General features: G+C 41.0%; 1 protein-coding gene and 1 long non-coding RNA gene across 3 annotated transcripts; one reads left to right on the forward strand and one right to left on the reverse strand.

Annotated features, from left to right (window-relative positions):
- Positions 1 to 1,285: 1,285 nt before the first annotated feature.
- On the reverse strand, positions 1,286 to 26,784 carry edc4 (enhancer of mRNA decapping 4). 2 transcript variants are annotated; one of them, XM_058646620.1, is made up of 30 exons: positions 26,573 to 26,784; positions 24,238 to 24,400; positions 24,034 to 24,145; positions 23,681 to 23,780; positions 23,362 to 23,548; positions 23,002 to 23,149; positions 22,500 to 22,604; positions 22,173 to 22,285; positions 21,960 to 22,043; positions 21,745 to 21,840; positions 21,460 to 21,559; positions 20,942 to 21,122; positions 20,713 to 20,779; positions 20,473 to 20,564; positions 19,987 to 20,162; positions 19,474 to 19,553; positions 19,164 to 19,338; positions 18,781 to 19,070; positions 18,457 to 18,687; positions 17,241 to 17,342; positions 16,935 to 17,078; positions 16,698 to 16,734; positions 16,346 to 16,484; positions 15,925 to 16,080; positions 13,781 to 13,896; positions 13,512 to 13,677; positions 10,856 to 11,042; positions 9,930 to 10,149; positions 8,856 to 9,019; positions 1,286 to 3,367 (listed from the first exon to the last, which is right to left on the reverse strand). In XM_058646620.1, the coding sequence occupies exons 1-30, from the start codon at positions 26,655 to 26,657 to the stop codon at positions 3,184 to 3,186; spliced, it is 4,200 nt and encodes a 1,399-aa protein (XP_058502603.1). In that variant the 5' UTR covers positions 26,658 to 26,784; the 3' UTR covers positions 1,286 to 3,183. The 2 variants fall into 2 exon arrangements, with proteins under 2 accessions (XP_058502603.1, XP_058502602.1); XM_058646619.1 differs by having other exon boundaries at positions 18,781 to 19,094.
- Positions 24,789 to 27,004, forward strand: LOC131470663 (uncharacterized). Its single transcript, XR_009241910.1, has 3 exons — positions 24,789 to 25,343; positions 25,455 to 25,551; positions 26,958 to 27,004. It is a non-coding gene; the product is annotated as an uncharacterized LOC131470663 (long non-coding RNA).
- Positions 27,005 to 27,437: the final 433 nt, after the last annotated feature.

Genomic DNA, 27,437 nt, shown 5'->3' on the forward strand with positions numbered 1-27,437 from the left:
TGAAGGTGTGCAGTCCCAGATAAGGTCTGGGTGGTCAGAAAAAGTTACATTTCTCTTATTTCATTCACTAACATGATCATTTAAATACCTGCTGCAAGTTTTCAAACTATAACAACAACCAGGAGGAGGAAGGTGTGGATGATGGATGATGGATTTAATCAGATGTTTAAGTTGGAAAATGTCAATTTCATTTAGTTTTCACAGCTGCAGGAAGAAGAAGAAAATGTTCCCAAATATAAAAAATAAATAAAATTGATGGTATTCTCAAATGTCTTGTTTTCATTGTCAGTTTTTAATGAGTTGTTCGTTATTTGGAGCAAAGAAACCATAAAATATTCACATTTAAGAAGCTGAAAACCCCCAGAAAACCTGTTCTAATCATAAAAAAACGATAAAACGATAAATTGATTATCAAAATAGTTGTCAATTAGTGTGATAATGGAGTAATTGTTTCAGCTATAGGAATGAGTGTCATCATTTTCTGTGTGTAGTGACAGTAAAATACTGTTTATGTGACTAAACATGCAACTATTAAGCAAAAATGGAATCATGAACATTTCTGCAGCAGGACTGTGTTTTCACTGTGCAGAACAGTTCCATCTGTGTTTCTATACAATAAATGATCCAAAAAAAACTTGACATTTGTTGTTTCTTTCTTTCTTTCTTTCTTTTGTGTACACTACTTAAATAGATATATTTATTTCTTACCAAACATAAAGTGTGTTTCATGCTATTTAAATGTTGATTTATGTGCAAAAGTCTTACCTGTTCTGTTTCTGTGATCGTTTGTATTTGGATTGAAACGATTTAAACACACCTGATTCAAATGAGCGCCTCGTTATCAGAGTTTGATGAAGAGCTAATCAGGTGCGTTGGAGCAAAGCAGCATCGAAAACACGGAGAGCACCGAGTCCCCGAGGACCAGGAGTGACACGGGAAACAGTTATATAATCATTCTGTCATCTGTCAACGACTTTTAACTCAATACATCACGTGTATAATTTGAAGTTCCACCATTTGGAGCAAAGAGACCAGAAAATATATCACATTTAAGAAGCTGAAAACCCTGAGAAACACCCAAAAAAAGTATAATTGCACACCCAATTAATCACTGTACCCCTGTTTTGAGAAATTAAAATAATTACCTCAGGAATGTACTGGAGTGATTTAAATGCATTAAAGTGAATATAGTTTGCACAGACTTTAAAAGCAGAGGGGGAAGCATCTTCAGGTCTGTGTTCAGATCACAAGAACATCATCATCGGCATCGACGATAAAGACAAAATAAAAAATTGAACAAGCCTTTTTTTATTCCAAAAATGTTCGGGGTAAAACAAACTGTAAAAGATACATAACATAAGCAACAAACAATGGACAAGAGAAGACAAAGGCGACAGAGTGAAGCCTGACCTTCACAGTCAGAACGTTCCATCTCTTTATCTCTCTTTTTTTCTTCCACTCACCGACATGATGAGCAGTCAAATATCCGTCAAATGTTTCCAAACAAAAACAAAAACAGGTTCCTCTCCTTAATGCAACTCTGTTTACGCCTCCTCACCACACTGTATTTATTTATTCTTTTTATTTTCAATGGACTAAATGCCTTTCAAGGTTAAATGGAAACTGCCGCGGGACAAAGTGTGAACGTTAAAGGCCCGGCTGGGAACAAAAACAGGTTGAATACAATAAGGCACTTGCTACACAAATCCACCTTAACCGAGTCTAAAATGCAACAAAGTCAAATAAACGTCTACTTCACAATCAAACGTGCGTCCAACTTTTTTGTTTTTAAACGACGCCAGATACTGTGAGAGCAGGAATGATTTCACATGAGTGCACAACTTAAATGGTGGTGATGATGATGTGCAAGTCCAAATAAGTGCTGCCTCCTAGAGCGCGTGAGATGCAACTACACCACTTTATTTGGAACCTCCTGATAATAAACTACAGTCAGCAGTAACAATAATGCTCGGGACGTGTTTGATAACTAGTTTTGACAACTTTTTTTTTAAAGCAAGAATACAAGTCTTACAAATACTACATGTCATTATATGTATATATTTATATATATATATATATATAAAAAAAGAAGGCGGGCCGTCACAGGAGAAAAGAGTGGAAATCTACCAGGGGAAGAAATATTACTTTGAAGGACTGTCGTACACACTTATTAAACTAAAAAAATGTGTCTCTTTTATTCATTTATTTTTTATTTGTTTCCATCGGGAACAATGATTAAAGAGATTTGTGAAAACAAGGTTAGTTTGAGTAAAAATAATTGTTGATCCTCACTGAGATTTTGGCCTGATGTCATCTCCAAACTAATGAGGAATACAGTTGAACTGAAACATCCCTCCAAACATAAACTGACTTTGGGACGATAGATATTTTTGCTCTGTGATTATAGAAAACTGAAGTTGAAGGTGCCGGGCGTCAATTTCAATCCGAAGAAAACAGAAGAAATGAAAAATGAAAACACGACTCCCTTTTTTCTTGTCCAGTAACAAAAAAACAGAAGGAAAAAGGGTCAGAGGATCACATCAGAGGAGAAGGGAACGCTGTGACGCGGGGTCTCGTGGACCACTCAGCTGTACATTCTGTTGATGTGAGGTCAAAACAAGTGTCCAGGACTGTGCGTACGGGAGACGGGGGAGGGGGGGGGACCACAGTTACCGGGCTCTCGTCTCTGAGACAGTCGTTCACGGAAAAAAGGGATAAAAGGACGAGAGGGCGCTCAGGCCGTCTCTTGAGGGGAGCAGCAGAAAAATCTGAAGGAAATCTACAGTGAACTTAAAGAGTCTCCTCAACAAACAACAGCCATCTCTGTGTCCAGACTTTTCACCATCTTACATGTGTGTGTGTCTACGGGGGGAAAAAGAAGGGGAACTAAAGTAGTCCACTATTTAAACGTGACGTCTCACTGGTGCAGTAGGATGAGAGGACAGGATCTGAAAGGACATGAGGGGGACGTCAACAAACCAAGTGAAAAGTTTCAAACTTGTTCATGGAGGAGCCGCCGCCGCCGTCGTCGTCGTCGTCCACCTGCGACCGACAAGGTCCGTCCTCGTCCTCGTGCTCCAGCAAACAGCTTTAAAGTGAAGTTTTCCTGCGCGTCTGAACAAAAACTGGACAAAATGGTGTGAACTTGCTTTCTCTGCGCCATACTCGAAAAAACCAGGGGGACTAGTGGGTGACGAGGCCCTGCAGCATCATCATCAGGCGCCGCGCCCTCTTACTGAGCAGGCTGTGTGGGTCCTGCTGCAGGAAGGTGAAGAGCTTGGGTCGGACCTGAGCCAACACGGACGACATGTGGTCTCTCGTCAGCGGGTCGCTGTGGTCCAGATTCATCACCGCGTCCTCCAGGTAGCTGCACGTGGACACATAGGGAGGGAGAGAGAGAGAGATCGTGATACAACTTCCGGCACAAGCTACTTTTCAGACATGCACCAAAGTCTGGACTATTTCAGGAAACTACCCACAGGGACAGTATGTATGTGAGGATGCAAATGTCCACAAATACTGTTCCAGACATTTTTTTCTAAACTTTTTCTGCCAAATCCGTCTCAAATTTCCTCATCACATCCAAGCGAGGCCATACGAGAGCCCAGCAGGAAACGCTCCAGCCTCCCGTGTGTGTGTGTGTGTGCGTGTTCAACCAAGCCTCAGTGTTACACACATTCTCCTGCGTTCGTGGACACAACTAAACAGGACGGGAGTACATTCGTGTCTAAAAACAGAGACGCAGCAATAGTAGTTCCACAGGTAACTGGAGTCAAGACTCTGGAGTCCACTAAGTCTCCGTTTCTGAGAGTCAACACTCCGCCCCTCTCCTTTTTAAAGTTCTGAATCAGGACAAATGTCATCAGCAAAATCTAGTCATTTCTTTCTTGGACCATAATCTATATCCCCACATTGAACCAAAATCTGTTCTTCACTTTCTGAGTTACACCGCTCACAAGTGGATAAATTAACGCCGACAAAACAACAATGAAAATCAAATACAAAGTGAAGATATACTTCACAATTCACCAGGGGCAGTTACTCAATTGTTTATGCAGTTGATGAAAGAGACTAAACATTGTTGTGTGTGGTCTTATCTCATCCTGAGAGGAGTTAGAAGGAGTGACGCTAAAAGATGGTGAGGGCTGTGATCAAGTAAACAAAACAGGCGCATGTCATTACATTACTTTACATGTCATTTGGCAGACTTACAATAAGTGCATTTAAACATTTGGGTACAAACAAGAGCTAGAAGTAAGTGCGTGCTTCAAGTAAGCCAAACTATAAAGTGCTAGTCATAAGTCCAGCGGCTTGATCGTCATAAAATGGCTAACCTCGTCTAGTAATACGAGACGCATCACAATGCAAATGACAGAGGAAGTGACATCACGTCAGCTCCTCACAGCTAACGTGACAGTTACCATTGATATTTCAGCACAGCTGTAAAAATCACGTCAGCTACGAGCAAATCCTTTATTGATACAAATATGCTATAAGTGCTGTAAACAGAGCAACACCAATACACTGTATACTAGCGGCGGGACTCACAGGGTGCCTCACGAAACATTACACAGTCCACGATACCAATAATATCACGATACAACGATACGTCATGGTATCTGTCTAACTGAAGAAAACTAAACAAGAACAAAGTGCATACACTGTTAACCCGAAAGTTCATTCTATGCAAACAGTTTGAGTAAACACCAATTTTGAAGATTAGTTTTATTGTATTACTTAAACAGTATGAGTATATGAAGCGTGTATAAGACAATCATTGGACGTACTCATTTTTTTCAAGTTTTACCATAGGCCACAGTGCTGCCCTGTTGTGATTGGCTCAAAACTCAAGACAAGTCTGTGCTTGTCCGTTGGTGGCTACAGAGAAAGGGGCACCATTTTCTAATTTACACAGAGCAATTTAAGGTCTTTCTTTGCACTTTGCATGCTCCTTTTGTTTTTAGCAAGTTTGGACGCTTTTAAAGGACATCTGACTGCCGTAAAGAGGATACCATTTCTGCCTGAATGAGGTGAGTCGTTTTCTCTCTTGAAGTATTAGAAACTGCTGGAACATTTCTAGTTTGAAACGTGTGTAAATTTGAGGTCGACTTATAGGTCAATTTTGATTACAATTGTGACAATTATTGAGTAGCTCTTTCTACTTGTGTATTTTCTACATACAGTTTTGCAACTGTAGTGTCAAATTCAAATTATGAGAGGACCTCCAGTCATTATTGCTATAGCAGTTCAGTGAGTAAAGTTTTTTGATTGGTGTGTGACTCAGTTTTACCATTCTCCTATGTGAATTATGAAAATCATAATATTTATGAAGACCACACAGCTGATTGTAGACAAATTGCGGTTAACCTGAATATCTTACTTTTGCCTCGTTTCTCACACCATAGACTCTTAATGAGGGAGACTGTGGACATTCCTGTGGGAATCCTCTGCTATGAGGACACCAGCACTGCAAGCCCAGCGAGTCCAACAAGCCCAGCATCACCACAACTTAACCCCTCATACATATGTGTTGCTTTGTTGTGTCTCTAAATAAAATAAATAAAATGTACTGCAATGTGTGGTCATTAACAAATAATAATTTAATTGGAATTTTCTTATTCAAAATATAATATTTTAAAATTTAATATATTCATATTTTTAATAAAACTAGAATTTTAAGTGTATTTAACTTATAATATTACGTTTTGGCTACTGTACTTTTAAGTAGACTCCACTATACTTACTTTAACCATTTAAGTGTATGTAACTTAAAAATGTTAAATTCTGATTATGTACATTTAAGTCTGTCAATAACAAACAAGTAAGTACAATCAACCTATCCGGGTTTAAGTCTACGTATCGGACGTGGATGGGGCATCTCTTAACGTAGCTTTCTCCACCATTATCCCGCAGTGAACTCCCTTTTCTTCAGCCAGGCAACTTTTGAACAGCACCACCATGAGGAGACAGTGACTGTTTACTTTAGAGCGCCTTAAAATAACGATATATGCGTATCGATTAACATATTGGACAAGGAAGGATGACGATATATCACCAAATAGATATCATGTCCCACCTCTACTGTATACACTATATTAAGAATAAGACGAATAAGAGCATTAGAAGATGCTGGAAAATGATCATTTGCGATTGCTTTTTCAGTTTTTAAAATATCATGATTCATCTAGTAGCTGGTTCCAGGCTATTTCTCTGAGAATCAAACGAGACGAGATAATGAAAAACTAATTGAACACAACAGGCTGTTTTTTGGTTCTACGTAGAGTTGTGTAATAAATGTGAGGCTTAATTCACTCAGATATAAAGGCAATGCACAGAGACACGGTGTGTATTTTGACCCTTGGAGCAGCTGCAGAGAACGGTGAAAGTATCACTCTCTATTCCAGCCATCTTTCACTGTCTGAATTTCAAACGCCGTCCTTGATCGTCTTCCTAGCTGCCGGCTCACTGTGCGAGTGCGGCTCTCTTCGCTCTAGTGCCACATCAGAAATTTAGTTCTGCTCACGCTTACCTGCGCCTCTTCCCCTCACTAATTATTTTTGTCACCTCTGGTAAAACCGACACCAGTCTGAGCTTTTATTTCCGTTCAGCACTCCCGACCTCATTATCTTTAAAGCTCCTAAAAACTTGAGGACAACAGCACAACATAAACTGTTACAGGAGCAGAAAAAGTACTGGAGGGAAGAACGGCAGGAAAAACAAGACGATTAACGACACAAGGACAGGGAAGGAACAGAATCGTGAGCATCAAAAAATTGCAGAGCTATTCAGAAGATGATCTGAGCTCCCCCGACAGCTATGAAGCCGGGCTACAGACAGAGCCGGGTGATGGGGTCAGCAGTTTAGCACTGTTTAGCGCCCAGGAGACAGTGGATAATGGACGCACAATGGAGATGAGGCAGGGAGCAAAAGTTTAGGCAAAGACTGACTATGTTATTGATCAAGGGAGGCGCAGGACTCGGCTTGTGTGGGAGACGTAAAATGCAGACATTAAAACCAGTTTGCACTATCGCTTTGTGATGAAATGGGACTAAAACTAGGGTCGGAAAGGCAGGGAAAAGCTAACAATGTCATCACGCAATCGACTCAACCTCCGGTCGCCTCCCTTGTCAAAACTACGCCTCCTGAAACACAGGATTGTTGTTGTGTTGTTTTTTTTTTTTATGTACATTCTTTGTCATTTGTCCATGACTTACAGGCTAAACTCTGGTTGTCACAGTGTGTAAAGTAGAGTGTGGCTCAGGTTGACAAGAACCCAACACATGTCCTGCATATTTTGTTCACGACAGGTAGAGTAAGGGCCCCATTTATACTCTATGCAGAAGACGGACGGAGCATTTTATTTGTCCATACTTTGCGTTCATTTCATGATGAAATGGAGCAATAACACCGGAAATTGTAGAGTCAATTGGTGGAATGTTTCAGAGAGAATCGCTGCGGAATTACATGCATCTATCCTATATGACATTAATGGGACGACTTACATACGATGGTCTAAATTCCACCACTGCGGAATCTGCATGTGTTTTCTGTCCATTACGGGTCAAGCACAATAAAATAACCTCTTCAACGGCCACCGTGTTTCTTGCTTGCCTGAAACCTGGTACTCAGCACTGCCCTCTAGAGGAAATGATGCACAACAACTGCACCAAAACAAAAGAAGCAGCGGGGTATGGAGGATAGTGACGGAGATAACATATGGAATGCACGGACGTAAAACAGACGAAAATGGTAGTATAAATAGATTTTAAAACGAAGCAGATTTAGTGATGGGTATGACAAAGGACAAACATCCAGGAGGAAGCAGCTACTAACACCCATGACCACACACAGCAAACCTGTAACCACCGATTACATAACGAGACCGTCATGGTTTATTTTGAGTTGTGGTTATTTTTAGTAGTTACACATCTATTTTCGACTAAGCAAATTCAAATTCACCATATTTTACTGTATGTTCCACTGAAATAACTTTAAATTACCATGTCAACTAATATAAACGACCCCAACCCGTGCCCCACAATCATGTCAGACCCCTGCACGACCCGTCATGTCACCACCGGGCTCAGGTCAGGTGCCCAGGCTGTAGTGTGAAGGCACAGGCATGAGAGTGCATGAGAGAGGCCGGTCAGTTATTTATCACTCCTCACTCGGAATTGAAGTCCATTAAAATTAGTTTATTACAATTATTGTTTTTCAGACACACTAATTTATTGACGGCTGCCAGGGCTTCAATATGATCATAATACAAACAACAGCGCCCGAGCTTTACGGAATTCGGTGAACGGGAAAACTTAAAAAGTTTACAGGTTTTCGATGAAATCTAATAAAATTTTCCAAAATTATTAAGTTAAGCTGCACCGTAAAACAGAGGCCTTACATCAAACTTGAGAGGTGAGAGGCGATAAGTGAATGAGATTATGACACGCGACAAAGAATCTGGAATTTCTGACATTTAATGGATGACAATAAATCAACCATTCAAGAACATATTTGACAGATTTAACGATAAACGATTACTATTTTAGCACTTTTAATTAACATGAAAATTAGTATTTTTTTAAAAAATACCACATCCTTTCATGAGCATCCATGTCATGTGACCCACCGACTCCAAATAAAATCAGATATTGTAACCACACTAGACGAAGAGACGGCACCTTTTTTATGTCCTGTGTTGTCTATTAAATTTTACAATATCCAGTGTGTTCATCTATAAATAACACGCCAATAAAAAGACATCTCACCTGACGTTATTATACCACTGTGCATTATACACACACACGCACGCACGCACACACAAACACGCTGCATGGAAACAGCCCTCGTTTCCTCACCTGATTTTGAGCTCAGAGCGGGTTGACAGGTTGGACGAGAGCTGCTGGATGAGCGACAGCAGCACGGGCTGGCTGAGTGGGCAGGGGTGCTGACCAAACACCTGCTGAGAGTCGATGGTCTCGCACACGTATAAGACCAAGTTCAGATCTGTGGCTGACAGAGCCTGCGGATAAAGAGACAGAGAGAGAGAGAGAGAGAGAGAGGTGTTTCCTTCAGGCTCAACCATTTACACAGATCTCTGACTGCATTTTGTTCAAATATCACACTCATTACCTGAGATGAATCACATCACAATGACATGTTTTGGGTTGTACTGGTCCAACACGATTCATGTGTGTGTGTGTGTGTGTAGTAATAATTTCAGAGCAAGTTCAGGTATAAAGTTTCAGCTTCAGGACTCGTGATGCTGTAGCAATATACTGGGTCTGTGGGCCCCCGAGTATGTGCGTGTGTATTTGTACTTATATGGGTATCTTTGTGAGGACCAATGGAGCACAGGAAGTGAGGACATTTTGGGAAACTGAGGACTATCTGGTTAGTCCTCACTTTCAAGGTTCTCAAAGCTGTTTATGGATTAAGACCTGGTTTTAGAGTTAGGGCTAGAATTCAGTTTATGTCAAGGTTAGGCATTTGTATAGTTGTACTGGTTAGGGTAAGGGGAGAGGGAATGCATTTTTTTGTGTTTTAATCATGGAAAAAAGCTTTAAACCGATTTATTGATTATCATAAAGGTTTAGTAATCGATTAATAATCGATTCATCCATAAATTGTTTCAGCTCTAGTCCTCACTACTTTTAAAACAGGTGTGTGTGTGAGATGGAGTTATGCTAGCTATGGCTCCTGTGCGTCATGGAGCCCTTATTTGTAGACACGCCTAAAAATATCCTGAACAGAAGACTAACATATATAATATGTGAAGAGGAGAGACTCAGTACTTGCTTTACAGGGTCATTAAGGTTAGGGTTAGGCATCAACTGGTTACGGTTAAGGATGAGGCTTTGTTTAATCTGTCCAAATGAATGGAAATCACAGCAGAAGAAGAACAACTGCAAAAATCTATGCGTTTGTGTTACCTGCTGGAAAGCCTGGTTGACCTGGCCCTGCTGGAGGAGCTGCAGGATGTTGGCCTGCTGGGTCTGGTAGTCCAGGTGTGCTGTGGGGACAGGCGTACCGGCCGCTGACCTCATTGCCTGCATGATGCTGGAGGTGACCACAGCCTGCTGCTCCTTCATCGCCAGGCTCACCTCCCCTTTGACAATTCGCTGCACGTGGCTAAGAATAGACTCCTGCAAACTGTGGAGGAAAAAGGGAAAGGAAATGTGAGAAAAGGTCCGGCAGATTCATAGTATTTCCCACCACAGACTTGCATTTGATTCATTCTACCTCACCAGTGAAGATATTATTATCACTGTGGCTCAGCTCAGACAGGCCTTGTCATTTCTTTTCCGAGATTTTTAAGTCTTAGTCGGTCAACTACTTGCTCTGTGGTTCGCCCACGACAAATATACGTATAACTCCAGAGGCCAGGAAATTAATTGCAGAGGGAGCAAGAGACTTGATCGAATTGATGTTCTTACATGAGCCACAAGATTAAGCTTTGCTTTGTTTCTACTCTCCAATCCATTACACAACTGCTAAACAGGCAGTGAGTAAGTCCAGGACTGCTGGCATAGGCATATATACTAATATGCATATCTGGTATTTAAAGCATCAGTGCAGAATATCAATCAGGGCTGTTGCACCAGTTACTAAGAGTAGGAGTCAACAGCAGGACTCTTTGGCCACCCTTGAGTGACAGCATATAGTAGACTGTAGAAAACGGCAGTGATGAGATTAAATAACGTGTTACACTAAGTGCTCAAAAGAACAGATTATGTATAAGGGAAGAAAAATGGGAAAAAATGTGGAGTGTCCATTCTTTTCAAGTGAGACCACAGGCGTTTCATTAGCAGCCTTCCAACCCCAGGTGTGATCGATGATGGATCAATAGGATACATACTTTCCCACCATCATCTGGATCTGGTGCTGGACCTCAGCCCGGACGTTAGCCGTGATGTTATTGGCCAGCTGGTCAGTGGAGCTTTGGAAGCCGTCAATCATCTGTTGGAGCTGGCCAACCATGGGGTCCCGAGTCTCCTGCTCTCTCTGCTTTCTGGTCTTCATGTGAGTCTCGAGCTGCTGTATGTCTGCAATGACACACACACACAAAAAAAGAATAATTTATCTGCCGCACATGAGCAAACGCATCATAAATACCGTCACAGCTCCACTGAGTGTTACTTTTTTCATATGAACTTGGAATTAAATGACTGAGTGTAATGTGAAAGGGCAGCAGTGATAATTCTCCAGAGCTGCTGTGCCCTACAGCTTATTTATATATTATGATCTTAGGTATTGCCTCCATTAATGCAGTGAAGATGAGCTGAATACTGTCCCACCCACAGTGAGACGAGATACAGTCATGTTCACGGCTGACTGCGTGTTCTTTGTTATTCAGTATAATCTGAAATTAACCAACACCAGCACTTCTGACAAAACCTCTGGAACAGTCTGTCACACCATATAAGAGATGCTCAGTCCCTTGAGAGTTTTAAGCCTTTGCTCGAGACCTATTTTTCTATTTAGAGTTTTAATCCCAGCTGAGCTCGTCTTATATTTATTTCAATCAGGTTGCATGTCATATTGTTTTGTCTCTTGCTATGAATATGTACAGCACACTGGGCCAAAAGGGGGTTGATTTTAAATGTGCTGTATCAATAAACTTGTACATACCAATTGATATTGTTTCATGTTCATATATTTGGGAAAAAAATGTAACTCAATTGGAAACATGCAATGCTGTAGAAGTGGATATTTGGCCAGAAAAATCTAGATTGTTAAGAGACTGTTTTGGTTTAATCACAAAGACGTAGGGAAGTAAAAATTGATTTCATGGAGCAGAGACTCGTCAGTTTTGATTTTTTTTCTTACAGTGCGTTTGTTGTTAGTGCAGCCAAGGACAGCAAAGTCCAGAAACATTGATAACTGGTAAAACTGCCCTTTTTAAAATCAATTATTACCTTTTTTCTAATAGAATCCAAAGACAAACTTTACCCAAAGGCACAGAATGGATTTGTTTCTTGCTCTCTGTTGATCATAAACTAATGTGCCATACCAAATGGAACCACACGAATTGTGAACGGTTACTCAATAGTTTCAACATGTAAAACCTGAAGTGCTGTCCGATCAATATCACTCTCATTCTAAACATCAAGTGTTCAAGAGTGTTCTAACCTCAGATAAGATGAAGTTGGAGACGTACTACAGACTCTCCATTTACTGCACACTGTGTTTGCGCGAGTGTGTGTCAAATTGACTCAGATTATAACAGACTCGGTTAAATCTGAAAACACCAGCTTCCTGCGGGGGACATGGCGAGTCTGAGAGCAAACAAACATCTTATCAACACATCAGTGCTGTGGCTCAGATTGGAAAACCGATGTTAAAAAATGATTTCCCCGAGCTTTCTCAAAAGAGATAGCAATTTAATCAGACTTCAAAATAAACTGCCTCTGATGTCTACAAAGAGGGAACAACCAACACGAACAGAGCATCGTTCCACATGGAAATGCCATCAAGGGACAATCTGACAATTTACAGGTCTAATGCGTTAGAATTAGTGAGATCTAATGATAAAACCACTGATTGTAACAAAAGAGGGACTTCTCCGCTCACTCCTCCCTTTCCCAAGCCTTTCAGGAAAATACAACAGCCTTCACTTACAAAAAACAAATACTTTTTCTGTATTTGCACAGTACGCCTCTGCTACTACATATAAAATGCCTATTCTAAGCCAAGAAAGGCCAGATATTTTTATATATTAAAGGCGACATAGACCGGAAGCTCCAATTAACGCTGCGCATGTGTGTGTATCTGCGTAATTACCTCGTTTATGAAACCCTAAAGTTTCAGAACAAACAGTTCAGCCACTGCTGAGAAAATAGTGTTGTATTGTTTTCCTGGGCTCTGCGAAGCGGATTGGCATTTCCCTATGCTGATGATGTCATCAGAAATCCAGACCACTCCTCTCACCACCGTAGCGCCTCCTGGTGCGGGCACTAGTCCGGGCACATCCGGTTGCGTACATTCAACCGCAGAAGAAGAAGAACTACTCTCGTTGTAGCTGCTGAGATGCAGAGCATCCACCGTGCCAGAGGGGGAGCTGTGTATCTGAGAGCTGGCCTACCAATTACGTCACTTCCAGGTACCTGGCCAATCACAGGACAGTGGGAAAGCTCTCGTTGGCTGGCCAATCACAACACAGTCCACGTTCTGGGGGTGTGATTTTGGTCTGAAACAGCGCAGCTGACGAGAGTGTCAGTGAGGAGATATTTTGATCGGCTCGTTTGCAGCGACTGGGAGGTTTTTAACCATGAAAACAAGTTAATATATGTAAGTAGACCTCCATAACTAACATGTATGTGCTATACCAGCATTCGATGTCACCTTTAAAGCACTTGTGCAAACATACTCATGAGGAGTATCTTCAATATCTGCAAATAAACCCACCTAAATGTTCAATGAAACTCAAATGAAAAGCAAGTATAGTGTAAAATAGTATATTTCCTTTGTTATATTTCTGGTATTACTTTGCTGACATGTTAATTAGGCCTTACATTCTTGTGTTCCCTGTTTGAAGCTGTCGTTGATTTGCTGAAACATGGACTGGCAGCCTCTCTCAAACACAGGCAGGACGATGCTCTGGAAAGCGTCTTTATACGCCGCCTGGATCGGCCCCTGCATCGCTTCGGCCGCTGCCCGACCGATGGCATCTGTCGTGTTCTGGGGAAAAAAAATGGGCAGAAAGAGAAAAAGATTTCAGTGATCAGGTGAACGAGCAGCAAACTCAGACAGGTGGTGGGAGTAAGTCGGACGGCGAACCTACCTTGGATTTGACCACCTTGCTGACATTGTCCTTGAGGGTGACCTCCACAGCAGTCAGCTTGGCAGCAATCGTGTTGCTCAGCTGACCCGTCACAGGCTCCAGGCTTTTTGAGATGGCTGCAGAGGACAAAGAATTATTAACAAGACCGATCAACAAGAACTATCCCATAATAAATATGATCAAACGAGCAGTGAAAGACAGAAATGTCTCATTTTCTATTTAGAGGGCAAGAGAGGCAAGGCGAGGCAAGAAAACATCTCTCAAAAGACTGCCTAATTTTAGTGCCTCAGTCCAGCAAACTTCAGCTGTAATGTTTAATTCAATTTAAGTCTGGGATGATGGTCTCGAGCATGGTTGATTTATTAATGAACAATCTGGCCTGCATTATGTCCATTTTTGAGCAGCCTACAATATGAGTGTCGCGCTCCTTAATCAGGTCATCTCTCCTGTTCCACTGATCAAACTGACATGGTCTTTCACTCTGGAACTAAAAATAAAGTTCTGTTTCAAGTAGGGCTGCACCGAACAATTGTTTTCATTATTAAAATCATTTCAAAACATTGAAATGAGGTTCTCAAATGTGTTTCGTCTACGAACTAGCATGACTCAGTTTTAATAATGTCGTTCGGAGCAAAGAAACCAGAAAAGCTGAAAAAATAAATCAGTCAGACACTGATTAATCCTTTATCAGCCCAAGTCATAAACATTTTAAGTCATACTGCATTACATCTGTGCATTGTCAAAAATGCGGTGATATGATACATATCCCGATACAAATGTGATGATATGATAATTTAGAATACTGCAAGGGAGGGGATATATTGTTATTTTCTTCACCCAAACAGTCTATTTTAAAGAAAAACTCACTTTGAAAATAAAAATGTTACCAAAATAAATTCTCCTGTGTCTAGTGAGAGGACATTTTGATATAGGTTTTAGAATAGACACAGTATCACACCATGAAATATGGTGACATTTTTATACACCCCTAGACCAAGATCCTTAAAGCTAACATTTTGCACCAAAATTAGCACATGTACGTGTGTGCAGAGTCAGTGTTTGGACCGACTGCGTTCATCCAGGTGTCATGATAACATCACTGCTATTTAAAGCTGGAGTCAATAAAACTCTGTGTCTATTGCAAAGTTATTTGACCTGGGAGAGAATGTTGACCGTATCCACTGCAGATAAAAGCCAGATGTTTGTGTGTGTTGTTGTTTTTTTGACCTGTGGAAAATTAGCTTACACTCGCATCTTGAAATCTTTAGAGCAGAAGTATGCAGGATTTTTACCCTAGTTTCACAGCTTTGGAGGCATTGTGATGGTTAAATGTCTTGGTGCAGGGTGATTGGGGGCTGTCTCCACACTGAGGATAATGCGGTAGACACAAGGGGGCGCTCTGTAGAGAAAAAGGCTAGAAGCCGACCAGACTTGCAAAGTTCCAATTTAAGAAATTACTTTAAATGGAAAGAGTTGTTTATGAATGGAAAGCCATTCCCTCCATCTCACGTCTCCTAAATGTAAAACTAATTAAAAGTCTGGTCTAACCTGAAGAGGCAGTATAACATTTTACCACACCGTCTCATTCTTCTTTAACTGCAGATAAGGATGTTGTCTACTAACTGTAAAAGCCGGATGTTGTTAACGTAACAAAATGTTATTGTACATTCATGAGAAACTGCAGTGGCACATCTTGAAAATGTCCGTACAGCATATAAAAACTGCTCAACACTGCACGACGTGACCGAGTTGTTGATCTAACTGCATTATTAAATTCTTGTATGATACAAGGATGGTTTTATATCTCATGAACTATTCTATAACACCTCCAATAACCTTGATGCCTTCTTGGATGAAGGCTGTAGGAAGGTGTTAGTCATAAGGACAGGGATTTTTAGACCTGTATGTGAATAAAGCTCTTTCTGATGAACAGATCAAGAACCCGTCTCTGGTGGTCACTGTAAGTGAGCTGGAACTGAATGTAAATGAGTGAAACTTATATTCACCACATGCAGCGTTTCCACCACCTCTGAGTGTCGCAGATATCACATAACACCTCTGTACATATTTGAGTCCCCCTGAACTGTCAATGTAATTAGCAAATTCAAATAAGGCATTTGAAGATGTTTTGCGTGCTTCCTTACTCTGTGGGACGATTTTCTTCATTTCCTCACGCAGCACTTTGTCCATTCTGTTGGTGAGAGTGGAGCTGAGGGTGTGGCTAAGCTGCTGGCTGAGCTGATCCTGAAGCTGCTGCTGATGATTCCGACTCTCCGCCAGAACTCGCTCCAGTCTGCGCTCTGAAGTCACCAATGGTTAAGGCTCAAAATAATATACTGTAAAAGGACCATTAAGACCAGCGAGTGTTTCGCTTGTCCTTCAGAAGGAGCATCAATACTTAGACAGAAACTTTTCAACGTACTCACTAAAATGTTTTGTTTTTACTGGTAAACATGCATGGTAACTTCAGCTCTTCCAATTGCAATAAGAGCTAAGGTTTGTGACCAAAGAGAAATGTATGTTGCTACTACTAATGACACTTTCCATTCTGCCGCATGAGGATACGTTCTTGTTCCTGGTGGTTGGTGAGGACGTGGGCAATAATGGAGCTCTGCATAGCTTCCAGCTGCCCACGCAGTTCAGTCAGCTCCCTCTGCTGGCTACGCAGGAGCATCAACAGCTCGTCCTGCACCTCAGCATTCATCTATGAGCAGAAGGACAATGACAAATGAAAATGAATCACTGATTAATCACATGTATTTATCAAAAAAGGTTTTAAAAAAAAAAAGAATTAATGACTAAATTTCTTTACTAAAAGACTAGAAAGGAAATCCATGAGTTGTCAGAAATACTGGATTAAGTAAGGAGTGATCTGTTTCCAAAAACAAGTTGAACAAATGTCTTGTGATCAACTTACCTGACCAGATTCCATTTGTCTAGACTGAGATGATTCACTGGGTGGAAGAAAGAAAGAAAGATAAAACACAATCAGCCAATGAATCAAGAAATGTTTTTATGTGCATTTAAACTGCTAATAAATGCTCAAACCCAGCCTGGGTGACAGACAGACTTGATTCTCTCTTAATACACAGAGCTATCATAATTTATTTGTACATTCTCATTCTACATCGAGATTCTCCAAATATCAAAATACCCATCATCTTTCTTTAACTTCCTCTTCAGTTTGGGCGAGCCTCGTGGCGAAGACTTCCAGTCTTTAACTGGGATTCTGTGAGAAGAACGAGAGCCACAGTTCCCAGAGGAAGATGCCAAGCTGGCCACCTCATCATCAGGGTCACTGGGGGAAAAAAAACAGGCACATCAATAAAAAAGACAAACGGCAACTAAGCAGCATGTGAAGCATACGGTTTACTACGTGTACTGTAACCAACATTACTGTAAATAAAATTCTATGCTCACTATTTGCAGAAACGAGGACAGGTATGTTGATTTGTGTTACCTCTGCTCTGGACCAGTGTCCTGACTGTCATTCTGTGTGAGGTGATAAGAGCGACGGTGGTAAGGTGAACTCAGGTGTCGGTCCTTTGACTCGTCTCTTGAACTACAACACAGTCGAAACACAACACAAACCTCTTTTTATCAAATACTTTTCCACACAGTTTCACAATCTCATCACTCCAGTCCTTGCCTCCCTTCACTGGCTCCAATTCGCTTCCGTACCGACTTAAATTTTGTTTTACTATTTACTTTATTTTAAAGCTTTAAATGGCCTTGACTGGTTATCCCAAAACCTCTATATCTGACAAAAGGAGATGGAGCCTTTGCCATTAAAGCCACAGCAGTCTCCCGATTCCTTTTAGACAAATTAAATCCCAACCTTTGTTTAATATGCAGGTTATGGCTCTGATGGTTCACTCTTTAAGACTGTTCACACATGACTGAGTTTCAGTATCTACATGTGTCACATATGCCATAAACAAAACATGTCCTGTTCCTGTTTCCAAAGTAAAGCCACTCTGGTGTTTCACTTCCCTGATTCCTTTCATTTTTCAAGTTTTGCCATGATTTGTGCAGCACCAACAGATGCACAGCTTCATACTGACGAGTTATGGTATTTAGTTAAAAATAATAGAGTATTTAAATGTATATTTAACAAATACAAATTCTCTGAAAAACAAAAGCAGAATGCAGAGCAGCTCTTCAGCAGGTGAGCGGGTGTAAACAACAGATCTGTGTGAGCAGATCTTGTTGGATGCACACACATCCAACGTGAAAGCAGCCCAAGATGATTCAACAACATATTACAACACACAAATCAATGTGGGAACCAAGACAGTGATGTTTACATTTCTATTAATAAAAACACCAACTGCAACAGTGTGATTAAATGGTGGAAACAGAGAAATCCACAGACCTAGTCCGGATATTATTGACATTACATTTAAAAACTAAGGCGAAAAGCCTTTCGCCTTAGTTTTTAAATGTTTCCTTTCAGGGGGAGGAAGATCCTCATTTAACTGCTTGTTTATGTCAATGTGACTATGTGTGTCTTGTTCTAGAGACCAAAATGCTTTAGGAATAATCTATTACTACCAATATCATCATTAAAAAGAAATACAAATACTGAACAAATGCAAAGGGAGAGATTATTTTGATTTCTATGTGTATGTTTCTCATTGTTAAATGTGTGTAAATGTGTATGTGGAGATTCTTACCAGTCTCCTAGACCATTGTCCCTGAGACTGTTCCTGGTTTCTCTGGTGATGTCAGGTGCAGCAGGCCATGGTGTGTGGCTAACGTTACCATCTGAAGAACCTCCACCCACTCCAGGGTTCTCCTGTGATAAGGCATTCTCCAATAAAGATGGAGTGTGGCTGAGTCTAGGCTCTGTCTCTATAGCCCCACCTACTGGTCCATCTGCACCTCCGAGTTCCAGGGGTAATAAGCTTAAAAGAAAATATAGTATTGGGTTAATTTAAGTTGTTGTTTTTTTTGTCACAAGAATCAGTAAGCACAATCACTGCTGTTCATCAGCGTACCTGTTGGCTGTGCGTGGTGACGTGAGGAGGTGCAGAGCAGAAGCAGCGGAGGCCATGCTGTCTGTCTGGAGAGCAGAAAGTGGTAAGGGTTCCAGGCTGGATACTAATCCACGCTGAAGCTGCAGGGTCTGGGATGCAATCTCCGGCATGTCCTGGGACATGGCTGTGGAGGCTGAGGAGATGACGTCAGGGGATCGAGCCCTGGTCGGAGAAGCCAGTGGTGGCAGGAGGGGAGAGTCCAGAATCTGGGAGTTGTCAAGTCCAAGAGGAGCACAAGGTGATGCCAAAGCCTGGATATGGAGAGGAAGAGAGCACTGAAAAAAAAATCATGCAGTAAGAGCACATGGAGCCTTTTAGACGTAGGAAAATTAGTCGGTGCTCACCTGCAGATTCTCCAGTCCAGGCAGCAGCACAGAGGAAGCAGCTCTTGGGGTGCTGGTGGAGGCAGAGAGTGTCACACTACTACCACTACTACCACTACTACTACTGCTGCTGCTGCTGCTGCTGCTACTGCAGCACTCTGCCCTGTTTGGACTCTGACCGATATCATCCATCCCTCTGCACACAGAGACAGACATTCAGTTAATGTGTACGACCAAAAATACCAAACGCTGGGTTCATTGAGTTAATGTGATAAAAGATGGAACTATTAGAGATTTTTTAATGACTGTGAGGCTGCTGAGGAGAACTGACCTGTTAGTGGAGTCAGAGTTGCTGCTGATGGCGGTTACAATGGTCAGACTGCTGCCACTGCTGCCAGGAGACGCTGGTACCTGAAGGGCGACAAAAAAGTGACAGAGGGTTTGGAAAATCATTGCTAGGTTACTTCAAAAAAACACATTTATGTCCTGTATTTTGTTCCTTGCTTGAATACTTGATGTTTTTCAGCAAATTTCATAAGATTTTGGCTGTGTCTTAGTACTTGACCATTAGATATTCATAGAACTGTTTGCTTGAAAGGCTTCAAACTGGGCAGGTGACTTACAAAGGGCACCAGTGAGTGCAGTGCCAACTTTGGATAAGAAATGCAAGCGAGATCAGTAGAGATGGCGAAAAAGCGCCACTTCCACCCCGTCTCACGCAGTGCAGAAGACATATTTAATGCATAACGTTCATTGGCTGAATTGTTTTGACAACTTTGCTGAAAAGAAACTCAGATGCAAGACAGAAAAGGCCATTCTAATTGTCTTCTGTGTGTGTTCGTACCGAAGTGCTCGGTGTCATGAAGGCATCGGGAGTCATCAGCTTGGGCATTGGCCCGGTGGTGGAGTTTGACAAAAAGTCAGTAGGAGCAGGAAGAGATGGGATCTTCCTCAGGTCATTCTGGGAGCCGCTTCCTGATTCCTTGTCAGAGCTGTGGTCAGTGAGGTGATCTGAAAACCCTGCAGGAAACACACACAAGGACTTAAGCTTTGTGGAGATATTTGACCAGTGCGCTACTGTATGTATGCAGCATGTGGACCCAGATATTTCAAATAATTTTGCACTGATAACTTTTAGAATTAGTATTCTTGTCCTATAAACAATAATATATAAAATTTGAACACGCAACATGACTAAATATTTCCTATCAATATATACTTAAAACAATACAATTGGTGTAGTTTCCAAATATTAACAAAACAAACACATTTTAAATAACCATTGATATTTATTAGTTCTGATTTTGAAGTCTTGGTGACAGTGACTAACCAAAACCATCCTGAGAATCTGAATGAGGCAGGAAGACTGCAGAGCTGGAGAGCATGTGAGGCTGGAACCAGATCTGTACATCCTGCAGAGTCCTAAAAACAAACCACAACACAAAAAAAACACAAATTATCAACAACACATGCAGCATGCAATGTCTTTAGTAATTAGGAACTTATCAATTTTGGCCACTGTTTGCTCACACAAACAGTGGCTGACATTAGACGATGGGTGAAAACTTACTTAGTGTGAACACAGTAGAGTTTGATCTGGATCCCAGACTTGGACTCTGTGAGTCCTTGAGTGCCCTCTGAAAGAAAAACAGACATGCAAACCAAGTAATGTGTTAATTACATCAAAGATAAACGTAACAAAGCAATGCTGATTTTCTGTAGATTCTGTATCAATGTGGAATTAAGAAGTGATCAAACACTGACCGGGTTTGTGTGTCTGTGTGGGTGTAGATGTTCACCTGTACTCATGCTCTCGCTCTCCTCCTCTGCAGGAAGGACCTCCGTGTGCTGCAGTCGACAGTGGGTCACATCCCGGACTCCAAAGCTGAGCACAGGGTGGGTGAGCAGAAACTCTGACACCGCTGTGAAATTGGCCTTCCCTTTCTCCAGGTCCTGACGCAGCTCCATCACATAAAGAACCTGGCCAGAAAGGTCACTTCTAATTTTAGTTCATATGTTCCCATGTGTGTTTTAATGTGTAAGACGTGTGGTGTTGCGTTACAGCGTTGCCCACATAAAACCGATAAATAAACCAACAAGGAAAGAGGAAATGTCAGACAGAATGGGAGAGTGAAGAGAGTTGTGAAAGAGTGTCAACATTATTTCTGGTATCCAAACACCTCGGTTTTAACCTGACAGAATTAAAAAGGGAGGGGTGGGATGCAATCTGCAGTCTCACAATTACAAGTCACTCATTCTTATACAATAGACCTTTAAAAACTGTGTTTTGTGAACATTTCTGAAACCTGGTGCTGACCTTCCTCTGTACGTCTGTGAGAATAAGATACTCGGCAGACAGGTCCAGGCTGGCCTTCAGACTTGGCAGAGCTGAGGAGTTGAACGGATCTGGCGAGAACCTATGAGAGAACAACATGCATTTCATTAATATCTTTAAATAACATGTCTGCTTCTCAAAACTCTTTTTAACTTAATTGAGGCCTTTCAGGCAGAAAATGTTTTAGTTAGTTAGTTTATGCCAATGTAATACCATTTTACAGTGATAACAGGGGGGTACGTTTAAATGATAGAATGAAAGAATAACCTGATGGTCTGTAAACAGGTCCAAGAAACAGTGCACCACATCTTCAACTCCTGGTTCTGATCTGCTCCAGTAATGAGGAACCGCCAGAAAGGAACACTGCAATGACAAAAACATAGGAAATAGCCCAAGGTGAAAAGTAAAAAAGAACAGACAATCAAATAGCGATGACTTTAGATTAATGTTATATGTTCCGCGTGTAACCCTTGTGTACTAACTCTGGATCCTGCCTCTTGTGGTTGTCACAGAAAAGAAGACAAGAGAGGGGACGCCCTCCATGTGGCCTCAATTCATGTAGACATCTGGATAAGGAGAGAGTGAAGTGTAAAAAAGGATGACAAAAGAGAAAACCAGAATAAAGGAAAAGGCCAATAATAGACAAACGCTTGATAACTCGCTACACACATTCAAAACACATCTTTCTAGCTCACCTGGGCTTATCCTGTCCCCCTTCTATGTACAACTGCCAGAACTTGATGTATCCATCATGGCTAGCTGTGGCTAATACAGTTCCATCTGGAGACAAGGCCCCTTCACTGACACGCTACAGAGACAGGACATGAAAAAGCACAACGTTTTTCACTTTTTCTAATGAAAATATTCAACATCTTTTGTAAAGAAATCAGTTTCACATGTCGTGGTGTGCATGTTAAGCAACTCAAATGTGGCATGTTTACGTCATAGTTTTATGTATTTATAATTGGTAAAGCCTGATCTCTCATTCTTGGACAATATTAGTTTTTCATCACGATCAGTACCTGTGTATGTCCCTTCACGGTGATGACGCCATCCTTCACTTCTGCGGCATCGACGGGCCAACTGCTGTAGCTGGCTTTCAAGATCTCCAGGTCCCAGACCTCGGCCTGGAAGAGGCCAGTGACAACATTAGAGATCAACACTGGAGAAATTCTGTTTGTTTCCCGATGTAATTTGGGTCAACGCTGGTAAACACAGACTTTTTTAAATATTCTTGAAAACCTGGAGCACAGATGTTCTTTCTGGGGATAGAATTATTGTATGAAGCTCCTGATTTTCCTGAACTCCTGAGTTCCTGATGTACGAAAATGAGATCATTCACATGAACTTAACTCGAGGCTGCAAAATGGTATTGGGGCTGTCAACACAACTAGACTCTGAATTCCAACCATTTCCTCTGCTCTTGTAATTGGTTCTAGTTACATTAATGGAACAGTTTATTTACATTTAAGTGTTTGTTTGTATTTTCAAATCAAAATTTCTGTGGAAAAAAAATACTGATACCCTGTCTTCATGTAGAAGAGCCAAGGTCTGGCTGGCATCATCCTGGTTCTCCTCATTGTCCTCCAGGACAAATGGACACCAGATGAGGCGCCGTTGGGAGTTCAGTGGAGCATCATCTGGCCGTCTGATATGAACCACTATTTGATCTCTGTAGGGAGCATGAGTTAAAGAAATTGGAAGAGAAGACGAGCTCATAGAGCATTGGTTTCTTTTGTTACCCTGTGAAAAGCGGTGGATTTTTGAGAGATTACAAGGTAGTGTTGGCTGTGGCAACAAACACTACAAATACAAGCCCAAACATCCACCCATCCACACACAGAAACATTCCCTCACATCGCTGTTTTACAGTTTTCTGGATACAGTATCTTGATTCCAGTGCAGGTGAGTTGCCAGACCATCAGGTTGCCTGCTTCATCCACACAACCCAACAGGGAGGAGTCCAGGTGGGCAAAAGCCAAATCTGCCACACCTCCAGTGAATCCTTTCAGTAATGAACGCTCAGCAAAACCCAGACTCAGGACACGAATCATGGCATGGTTATTGGCTCCTGCAGGAGCAAGTGTTTATTTTAAATTAAATAGTTAAACCAGGGAACAGCACACAACTCCAATTTAATTAGGCGGTGGTACAAAACTCAGGCAGAGCAGTCATTAATAGCTAATTTGTGCGGGAAGCTCACCTCTGATGGCATAGGCAACAAAAGAGTTGGACACAGCGATCAGTCTGCCGTAATAATACTTGTGTTCCCAGTCATACTTGGCAACAGGCTGAATCTTCACCTGAACAAAAAACAAATTCACCTTTTAAAAAGCAAATAAAACTCACTAGGACATAGTGACAAAAATCTAAAGTCAGGTAATTTGTGATGAAAAACTGGATTTATTCAGTTTATACAACAAATTAAACTTTTCCACAGGTTTTTAATCATTGTTAGCTATTCATTTGTTCAGCCACAAAAAGCCAAAAAAAAAAAGTCTGCAATTTAGACATCAAGGACATGGTTATGCTGCAGCTGATGCTCGCAGTTTTTACCTTGTTGCTGCCACGGGCCTTGCTGTTGATACTGGAGTCTTGACTCGCCACAATCTCCACGTTGTTGGAGGTGATAGGGATACAGGTGGAGCCATCATCACCAGAAAGGCAACTGAAACAGCAGCAAATAGATTAAATTACAAGGAGACATCAATGAATGTTTCTCTGCTTATTTTGGGTAAGAGATTTTAAGAGCCCACTCACATGATCTGACTCTCCTGAGCAGTGCTGAGGTCTGTGGAGATGGGTTGGGTAGAGTCTGACATGGTTGACGTGTCAGTGCTTCCCAGAAGGCCTGCTGCCCCCAATAACCCATTCAGCTCTCCATTAAAAGACGGTATTTTCAAGCCATCACTTGACTGTGCATCTGGGGGGGCAAAAGTTGGAAAGTTGGCCTGTGTATATATATATACTGTATATGGTTTCTTTGTCAGTGTCTGTGCTGTAAATGTAAGATACAATTTACATTCAAAAGGTACACTGCCTGTACCTGGGTGATAAAACAGTTGTGCTAGCCCACAGTCATAAAGCTGAAATGATATGTTGTACTGTATTACAGGGAATTTCACATCAACTACTTTACTCATTAGTATTAGGGCTGAACAATTAATCAAAAATGTATCAAAATCGCAATATGGATTACTGTAATTTTCAATCACAGGAGGTGCAATGTTTCCAAAAGCTAAATTGTGTGTCAAATCGCCATTTTAGATTAATTACGAATTTCGCTTAATTGTTCAGGCCTACTACAGATTTAACATCTTTGTTTCCCACAGATCTGCACAAACATCACACAGAAATCATTTTTAAATAGTTATTCGAATGAAAATGAGAATAATTATGCAAAAAATACCATTCCATCTCATATGGCAATCACAATTTCAGTAATAATGGCAATCCAATATTTATTCCAAATTGTTCACCCCTACACAGTAGTGCAAAAATGTTTAATTCAACCATTAAACTTGACATTATTTATTGCATAGACAAATCGGTTACAACCTACAATAGAAAGGCTCACTCTAAATGCCTGTTAATGTGCTGTTGCAGTGTGGAGAATGGTGCCTGCAAGATGTCAATCATACCACACTCCCCTCCCCTCCCCCATACGCCAAAAAAATGGAGATGGGATAACACCATTCATGTCATTCACAGTTGAGTGCATGCATCTACAGAGGAGATGGAGCACTCACTCCAGAAAAACTGTGAGAAAGAAAGTTATGTACAACATAGATATTTAATGGATTGATGAAACCAACACCCACCCAACCAACATGGACTTCCACCAACCTGCCACAAAATTTAAACAGGTATCCATTTGAAGTTTTTAGCTGATTTAGCTGATAGCATATATCTCCTACATAACTGGTTCAGGTAAATTCTAAGTAAGTTTTCAAGTATCATTTTCATTTCCTCCACAGAACAAACACAGTCTTCCTTGATCTAATCTTCTTTGGTAAAAGACAACAATTATCTGCATACCTGAGTGAGGCTGTGAGGAGACATAATAATGAATGGGTAAGGCGGTTACACAAAATTGTGGATGCCAACTGCTGTAAAAGACCACCAACCAACCAAAATAACCCAACATTTTGGTGATTATGTAAAATGTGGTTACAAGTTCAGTACAATATTCAACATCTTTTCTTTGGTACACAGTTGTTTTCACATGTAGGTTCATGTACAGGCACATAATTCAATCTTAAATGGAATTCAATGTTCGATGGACTTCAGTTTCGGGGGGAACAATGTTCTCTAATTTGAATTTGAATTTGTAACGCAAATTTGCTTTTACTTATTTAATGTGTTGATGCCAGACCTTGAGTTTGTATTTATAGTAACAGGTACGATTTAATGTTGAAACATAATCAGGTTACATACACATGTAGGTTTTTGTACAGGCACAGCATTAAATATAAAATTAATTTCAATGCGCGACGTATTGGTTTAGTCTCCAGTTTTGGGCAACATTATTTTCAACTTTGCAATATATTGATCATTCTTATGATATTTAAACGACAGAATACTTTATTAATATTTGCAACATGATGAACGTGTAATCGACGAACGTAAACCTCCGTGCGCAGTTTCGAGCTGATTGTCCATAGCAGTAAAATCATTTGACAGGATATGATGATAGGGTGAAATACCTACAATGCAGTATCACATTATAGAGTATTTGTAAACGACGCATTTCGAACGTACTAAACATTTTCGAGACAACAGCTTTCCTACAACGGAGACGTAAGCTAGCTCGCTGTGAAGCTAACATTTGGGACTTTCCGACGCAGTTGAGACGCAGCGTACTAACATTCCCTTCTTATCACAACAAAATCATTATTCCGCAGAAATATATGTAAATGTGCGTGTCTCCACATTCACATCCCATTGTTCTTTCGTTATTGTGTATTCAAAGTGCTATTGAGTGTTTTTTAAAGCTGCGCGCTCAACCAACTCATGTTAGCCACTTAGCTGATGAGCTAAGGTTAGCTGCCGCGGCCTTATAGGTGCCACCGCTTTCTTTCTCGGTCCAACTCACCGGCGCTGTTGCCGGGACGGTCGAGTTTGAGGATGTCCCGGAGATGCTGGGTCGCATCCTCGATGTCTATGTTAGTGGAAGCCATGGGTGAGGGAAAGGGGAGACTGGGTTAATCTGGGGGGAGATTATAGTGTCTTTTTAGGATGCGATGCTGTCAAGTGTTCACTCCGTTCACCCAGAGCAACCGTCTAAACTTCCGTCATGTCCGCGGCGAAGGTTCCGACTTGAGGATGAGTGAGGTCATTGGTTCCTACGTCGAATTGTGACAGCGCCCTCCACAGTTATACATGTTCTTACTTATTTACTTAGTATAAGTTTACAATACCTACTGTAAATGCAGTTCGGACACACATTGTCTTTATTTATTTTATTTTCTACATTGTAGATTAATACTGAGGACATCCAAACTATGAAGGAACACATGGAATTATGTAGTAAACAAAAAACTGTTAGACCAAAAAGAGCACTTTTTGCCATGTGATTGCTTATGTGGAGCCTGAACCCAGGTTATTTTAGCCGGATGATCATTTATGTCAACATTTGTTTACTGGTTTACCAAAGTTGCTTAAAACTAGTCTTTTTTATGGAATACTTCTAACATGAATGTGCATTGTCAGTTTCATAAAATGTGTGTACTGGTTCTAAATGTAACATCAGTGAAAGCATGTCAAAACCTCAATGTCCCAATCTTCAAACCCAACAGGAAAAAAGACTGAGAACAAATGAGTAAAGCATGACCAGCCAGTATATGACATGATCATATTCAAATTTAACAAACACCTTCTCACAGGCTGTCATTGGTTTATACACTAAAGGTCTGTTTTCTCAAGAGAAAAACACTTTGTTGTATTTTTAAATAATACTT

This window comes from Solea solea, chromosome 12 (assembly GCF_958295425.1).
Source record: "Solea solea chromosome 12, fSolSol10.1, whole genome shotgun sequence".
Classification (NCBI taxonomy): domain Eukaryota; kingdom Metazoa; phylum Chordata; class Actinopteri; order Pleuronectiformes; family Soleidae; genus Solea; species Solea solea.

What these genes read in the sequence shown, in the direction of transcription:
- edc4 (XM_058646619.1), bottom strand. Translation starts at nt 26,657, where the DNA reads ATGGCTTCCACTAACATAGACATCGAGGATGCGACCCAGCATCTCCGG. An exon ending in CCGTCCCGGCAACAGCGCCG is followed by an intron (nt 24,401 to 26,572) that starts GTGAGTTGGACC and finishes TTGCCCCCCCAG; the next exon opens with ATGCACAGTCAAGTGATGGC. An exon ending in TGTTGCCTATGCCATCAGAG is followed by an intron (nt 23,549 to 23,680) that starts GTGAGCTTCCCG and finishes TTGCTCCTGCAG; the next exon opens with GAGCCAATAACCATGCCATG.